The sequence below is a fragment of the Bison bison genome, unplaced genomic scaffold, assembly GCF_000754665.1.
Source record: "Bison bison bison isolate TAMUID 2011002044 unplaced genomic scaffold, Bison_UMD1.0 scf7180017864297, whole genome shotgun sequence".
In the NCBI taxonomy this organism is placed as follows: Eukaryota; Metazoa; Chordata; class Mammalia; order Artiodactyla; family Bovidae; genus Bison; species Bison bison.
Window position 1 is genome coordinate 6,389,588 of NW_011494869.1, and position 7,135 is coordinate 6,396,722.

Consider the following 7,135-nt stretch of genomic DNA (forward strand, 5'->3'; position numbering starts at 1 on the left):
GCCGCGTCGGGACAGAGCGCGCGGCTGAGCGCGGGCCTCGCGGGCGGCGGCGCTTCCGGCCAGCAGGAGGCCGCAGCTGCTTCAGAGATTCAGTGGGCTGCGCTTCGGCGCCCGTCCGTGCGGTCCCGGCTCCCGTGACCCGGGCCCAGTCATGCTCGCCGACTGGATGTCCGCTCCCCGACTCAAGGGACTCTCTGGGCCACTGAGAGGACGCATCCGCGGGGGAACTCTAAATGACCCCACACGCGTTTCCTCTGTAGTTCTTGGCCTGGGCCACACTCCCGGTTGGGGCGGGGGCGGGGGAGGGGGTACCCCATACCGCTCACACGAGGAACTCTGAAGAGCCTCCATACTTTGTTCGCCGCCAACACTGCTACTACAGACCCTGGGGAGACACAGACCCAGGACGCAACTTCCGGCTACCGCGCATTCTTTATAGTCCCCACATACACATAGACACCGCCGGGCTTCCAGAGTAAACCCCAGGCCTCCCTGGGGCCCAGGTGTGAGGATCGTTTTCAGTCTTCATCTTGCCTGACTCGTTTTGGAACTGCATCTTCCTTTCTTCCTCTCTCTGGTTCATCCTCCTCTGTCTTCGTCTAGGGATCCTTTTCCTCTGGTAGCTCCGGGGCTGTGTTTAGGGCCTCCTGTTCTCACGGAAAGCTGAGCTTAGCCCCTAGTTTCCACACCTCAAGCCATGATTCTCTTCTAGGCCATAGAGGCATTTCCCCCAGACACATGTTCACAACTGCACAGCCTCTCCTTTCAGACTGACTACACAAAAAACCTCCCCACCAGGCAGTGACCCTTCAGAAGATGACCCTTCCCAGGCCCTTCTTCTCCCAGCCAGAAGAGCCTTCCAATTCCTATCTGTCTCTAATCCATTCCCCACAGAGTAAGCTGTGCTCCTAAAATAGAGATCGGAATGATTTCATATCTAAATGCCTAAAAGCCCTTCCATCTCCTCCCTATAGACCTGAAATGATGATTCTTGAAAAGCTTTCACTGGTGCTGCCCTCCTTGCGCTCGCTGCTTGGATTATTTTCCCTAAATGTGAATGAGAGTACAGGCATAACTTGTCTTATTGCTCTTGGCTTTATTGTGATTTGCAGATATTGCATCTTTTACAATTAGGTTTGTGGCAACCCGATTTTGTGAAATGATGGTTAGCATTCTTTGGCAATCAAGTATTTTTAACGTAAGGTATGTACATTTTTTTAGACATAATGCTACTGCACACTTAATAGGCTATAGTGTAAACAGCTTTTAGATGCACCAGAAAAAAAAAATTCATGTGACTCATTTTACTGCGATACTCACTTTATTGCAGTTGTCTGGAAATGAACTCGCAGTATGTCTGAGGTATGTCTGCTTGTATATATTTGGAATCATTAGAGTCTGACCCTTTGCCCCCCGGATCAGTCCCTCCTGCCTCTCTGGCCTGGAGAGGAAGGGCTCTGGATACTTGTGTCACTCAATAGCAGCCGTCCACTTGTCCTTGTATCAGCAACATACATGACCTGCAAACTCCCAAAACCTCTGGCTTCACTGTCTCACACCCTGCCAGCATCCTGCCACCTGAAAGCTATTATGAACCAAGTGCTGAATCAGATGTTCTGTAACACCATCAGTGTTCCTCAGGACTACCGTGGAAGGTACATTTATTCATACCCATTCTTCAAATGAACTGAGGCTCAGGGAGTCAGACTACTTAGCTAGAGCTGGTAAAGCTCATATTTGAACCCGTCTGCCAGTCCTGAAGTGTGCTCTGACTCCATATCCTTTCTCTGCAGCTGTGAAACCGAGGGTAGAAGTGGGGTTGAAATAGGCCAGGGGTGAAGATGGCTATAAGGCAGTGAGTATCAGATAAGATGTCAGGGCATAGCTAACAGGCTGGGCAGGACCTGGGGGTAAGGCCAGAGATGCAGCTGGATTTCTAGACATCCAGCTGTATTTCTATTTCTAGAAATACATCCAATGTACTTCTAGACATCCTAACCCTCAGAGCAACACATTTTTCCAGGTTGGGCCAGTAACTGGTGTAGTGAGAGGGTTCAGATCGCCCTCTATTGGCCCAGGATGTATTGACGCCTAAAACCTAGGCTAGCCAGACTCCTACTGAAGAAGGCAGGAATTGGGGTTCCCACCACTCACACTGGCCCTCAGCTCTGCACAACAGAATTCAGGCGTGAATCCCATCCCTATGCATGTTTTCCTGTCTCAGACGCTCTGTTTCTCTGTCCTTATCCATCTCCGTTTGCTCCCCAGTCTCTCAGTCCCTGTCTCTGCCCATCTTGGTCTCTCCCCCTTCCTCAGTCTTACCCTGTCCCCAAAGATGGACAGATGGTGGGCAGATGAGCTTATGAAGCTAAGTAGAAGGGTGGCATCCTAAAAAATTCCAAGGATGCTGAGACCTGTAAGTTGAGGGCGGGTAGAGGCTGGGAAGGGGAGTCCAGCCAGAGTGACTGGCAGAATTGCCCTTGGCTGCCAGCTCTCAGGTGGCATTTGGGGTCTGTTGACCAGATAGGTGCAGGGGGAGGACAGGAGATTCTCTCCAACAGGAATGTTTCATGTCCTGGTTCTCAGTCCCAGGATGGGAACTAGATGCCAGGAGAGAGGGCAGGAGGATAAAGCCCAAAGAGGAGCACAGGAGCCACGGTTTGGTGCTGTGAGACCACATCAAGGCTCCACAAAAGGTCACGGGTCTAACCCCCCTGATTACCTGCCTCTCTAGCCCCCTCACCTTCCACTACCTCCCTCCTCTCATGCTCAGAGCAGAGGCTAGGCCAGGGCATTTTACAGCATCCAGAATACTTTTATTGCCAGAATCGAGGTACAGCCTGCTCAGACTCCCATATGGGGCCCCCCACTCAGGAACAAAGGGAAAAACTGATGCTGGGTATGAATGTGACAGAGAAAATCCCACTTCACAGAAACCTTGTAGGAGCGAAGCACAGTCCAGCCTGACTGTGGCTTTAGGGCCCCACCGTAGAGGCCAGACCAAAGTCTTGGCCGTCACCCACTTGGAGACCACCAAGGCAGATCCTGATCCTCCATCCCTCCTGTCACAGGGAGAGTCATGCAGTGCCTCTGGAGCAGGAAGAAAACCCCCAGGGGTCCCTCAAGGCACCTGGCTCTCTCAGGGGCCCACTCAAGTTTCTGGGCTCGTCCCTGCTGACTAAACACCACTGAGCTACCTGCTGGAGATAGGTGCTGGGCAGAATGGGCAAGAGTCCCACCTCTCAGTCCTGTGCCAGCCTATGTGGGTGCTACAGAGACCCTAGGGCAGGGCAGCTAGCTATGTGGCAGGTTAGCAAGAGGGCAGCTCTGGGCGGCTCTGATTGGCCTTGGCTGTTTCCTTGAGTTCTGTTTCTTCGTGAGTACCTAAAGGGCAAGGCACCAGGCCCGCTCTCATCCTTGACCCACAGCCCCAGGGTGAAGGGAGATAGCATCAATACTGTGTGCACAGCCCAACCATGGAGATCAGGGCTCCTGGGACCCAGTCCCCAGCCCTAAGCTAGGCTATTCTTAGAGGTAAGAGAGGTAGGAGTTAATGCCCCAGGCCCTGGGAACACTCAGGGAACACTGGGAACACATAGAGAAGACAACAACCCACCCCTGCCTGCAGGGGGAACTGGGCAGCTCCCAGAAAGCCACAGTTGGAGTGAGCAAGCAGTTAGGCCACAGGCAATCCAGCAGCTCCAGCCACTCATGGCTAGTAGCAGGCCAACCTGTGGCCAGTGTGTGAGAAGGTGCACCCTAGGGACATGGAGCCCATCCTAGGGACCACAGGCCAGTAAGATCCCTCATCAGAAGGCTGAGGAGCCAGGGCCTGGTGGGCGAGTGTGAAAAGGCCACGGGGGTAGGAAGAACACACGGTCCCAGCACTAGCGAGTGGGGCCAGGTGCCAGTCAGTCCCCCTATGGAGCTATCCTGAGGTCACAGTTCCACCAGCAGTAGCACTCTTGCCATCAAGGGTCCCTCAAGTAAGTCCAGACTATGTCTTCCTCGATTCCAGAGAGGAAGGATAAAAAAACACCATTTCCCCATTTCACAACCCAAGATCAAGGAGTTTAGATGATCAGTCACAAACCGCTAAACTTGTGGGCCATGGTAGAAGAAGCCAGAATCAGCAGCGGCGGCTGGGTCACCCCATGGCCCTGTCCGTCACGGGCATCAGGGTCCAAGAAGCACACGTTTCAGGTAGGCCAGGGTAGTGGTGTTGGCCAGCATAGCGATGTGCTCATTGCCTGGAAGCGCCTGCAATGACACTTCTTGCTTCTGGAGGCCACGCCAGGTATGGCAGTGCAGGGCACTCTGCAAGTTCACAGTGCCATCACCGGTGCCATAGTGGATTTTTGGGTCACGGTCTGGGAAGCTCTCGTAGTCAAAGGACTCTGGCGTGGGGACCCCCGTGCCATAGAGGCAGTGCAGTCGCACGCCAGGCGGCACTGTGGCCTCAACCAGCCCCTCCGTGTCCTGCCGCATGGACCAGCCGTCTTTGAAGCCGATGTCCTGGAAGAACTGGCGGTAGTCCTGCAGCGTGTAGTTGGCCTTAGGTGTGCGCACGAAGACTTTCTGCGGTGACCAGGTATAGCTGTAGGGCAGCAGCCAAGTGGTGGAGACGGCAGACCGCTGCTGTGCCCGGATCTTCAGGGACCTGATGACCGGGATCCGGTTGTTGTCTCCTGTGGGGTTAGGTCAGTCTTTGCTAAGGAATGCCAACTAGCTGGGCAGCGTGCTAACTGCCAGGCCCCCTGCCAGCCCCCAGCCAGCGCCCAGCCAGCACTCCACCATTGCCACACTGTGAACATCATTGACAGCTCCCCTATTTCCCTGTATTTTTGCTCCACCTGGGAAGCACACGACCAAGACTCGTTCCTTTCCTTCTGCATTTTGTCACTAAGGGTTCAAGAGCACACACCCATGGGGTGATTTGTGGTTAAAAACAATACCTTCCTCAGAGTACTTATCACCTGGCCGGTATGCACTGACCCTGTAGAAGGTGAATCAGCAGGTTGGCAACCCAGAGACCCATTCTTCTGAATCTTTTATTACATGGAGCTTTATAAACCTTTTTCCCTTCCTATGCTCAGACCTACAGCCAAGCCAGCCCTGGTCTCATCCCATCCATCTACCTGGCATGTGGGCACCCGGCCCTGCAGGAGACAGGGCAGGAGGGGAGGCCGTGGACAGAGAAATGACAACAACACAAACACATCACCAGCCAGTGAGATCTCCAGAGGAGAAGCAGGAAACATGAACCCCGTGTCCTACTCAGAATCCAGGGCCACCCATCACCCCCTCTCTGACTGCAGACCTTCAGTTCTGCCTGACAGGGCCTGGTTCCAGGACCCCTCAGGAAAGGGAATCCCTAGCTATGGGTCCATGACTGCCACCCTTCCTGCCCCACCCCCACTCCCAGACTGCCAAGGCCTGACAGCAGTTTCCCAGAGTCTGAAGCAAAGCTCTAAGGGGGCTCATGGGGAAGCTCTGAAAGGGCCAGCTCTTAATTCCCCTATAGCAACTTGTCTCAAACTCAGAGGATGCCCACATCTGTCCTTTCAGGTCCAGGCTGGACAGAGTAGACAGTGTGATGAGTCCTTACTATAACTGGATCCACTGTCCAACTAATTCAGGGTCACTACGGACAGAAGCCTGATCACAGTGATCACGTGACCAACAGGCAGGTCAGGCAGTGCTGGTCACTTGAGGAAGAACGCTCATCAGATGCTTGGCCCAGCCCCTGGCTCACAGCTCCCACAGTCAGGGGCCACGGGGCTCACGCCCAGTCCTAGCAGAGGGAGGAAAGCCCTCTGGCTCCAGCTGCCAGGTTCTAACAGTTGTGAAAAGGCAGGTGGATTGGAAAGGAACAGGGAAGGAGGTGGTTTTCCCAACTGCCAAGCAAGTGGGCCCAGATAAATCTGCACCTGCTTCCTCTTTGTGTTGCCCACAGAGGCTGCCTGCGGCTGCAGAGGGAGGTGTAACTCATAAACAGGAAGCCGAAGCCCAGCCTTTCTTCTCTGGGGTGAAGGTGGGGATGAAGAAATGAGGAGGGGGGGTCAAAGAGAGGGAGAAGTCTCCTGCAGAGAACTTTTTTTTTTTAATTTTTTATTGTTTGGCAGTGACATCTTAGTTTCCTGACAGGGATTGAACCTGCACCCCCTGCAGTGGAAGCACAGTCTTAACCACTGGACCAGCAGGGAAGTCCCTCCTCCAGAAAATTCTGGATCAAACCAAGTTAGACCAGCCAGGCCCACTCAGTGTGTGTGTGTGTGTGTGTGTGTGTATATGTGTGCCCTATATGACCAACAGTTATGTCCCTCTATGTACATGCCGCAAGCAACTTACACAGATAACAAAGGTCATCGACTAGAGAGGTGAATTTAGAAGTAGTGTTATATTCTCTTTTAGAAAGAGATGTCTGGAAAAGAACACCACTCTGGAGAGGGAAGGCTCTGGACCCAAGAGAAGAGACATGAGGGTGGCCCAGGAAGACACGAGAGAGGGAAAGAGACTGTGTCACCCCCAGCACCAGCCCTCCTGACGCTGGGCCAGGTGGGATCTTACCTGAGGCCAGGACACGCAGGGTCTTGGGCACGCCCCCCCAGGGCGGACCCAGTGCTACGAAAGCACGGATGTACTTGTCCTTCCAGTCCTGTGGCTGATGCTGCAGAAAGTAGAGCATGTACATGTTGCCCATACTGTGGGCCACCAGCACCACAGGGCCCCCGTACAGCTGGTACATCTCCTCAATCATCTTGCGGAGGGCCAGGAAGTAGGGCCCGTTTTCATCTGCAGGCCAAAGCCAGGCGGGGGTTAGGCAGGAAAGGTCCTTGAGCCTGAACCATGAACCATGTCTCAGGCCAGACCCAGGACTACACGGGTGGGGAGAGTGTGAAAATTCCAAGGGGAGGGGTCTGGTTTCCCCTCAATTTCCACAAAGGGAGCAAACAGAGGAGCTCCTTTCCCCTTCCTCTGCCTCATTTGCTATTCCCAGGGCTCAGAGGCCCAGAAATCTTGGGCTGAGGGTGGGGGAAAGACAGACAGGGTGACCAGGGATGGGAGCAGTGACGGCTGGGCTGGATGCCAGAGACTCGGGCGTAGGGGAAGGCCCAGGGCCTGTGGTGGCTGT

General features: G+C 54.1%; 1 protein-coding gene across 1 annotated transcript in view; it reads right to left on the reverse strand.

Moving 5' to 3' along the window:
* Positions 1-1,082: 1,082 nt before the first annotated feature.
* Positions 1,083-7,135, reverse strand: part of PLA2G15 (phospholipase A2, group XV) — a 15,634-nt gene continuing 9,581 nt past the window's right edge. Inside the window, exons 5-6 of the mRNA XM_010850987.1 lie at positions 6,571-6,795; positions 1,083-4,688 (exon numbers count right to left, since the gene is read on the reverse strand). Of these exons, the coding sequence (XP_010849289.1) occupies positions 4,177-4,688; positions 6,571-6,795 (737 nt within the window). The 3' untranslated portion in view covers positions 1,083-4,176. The remainder of the gene's footprint in view (positions 4,689-6,570; positions 6,796-7,135) is intronic.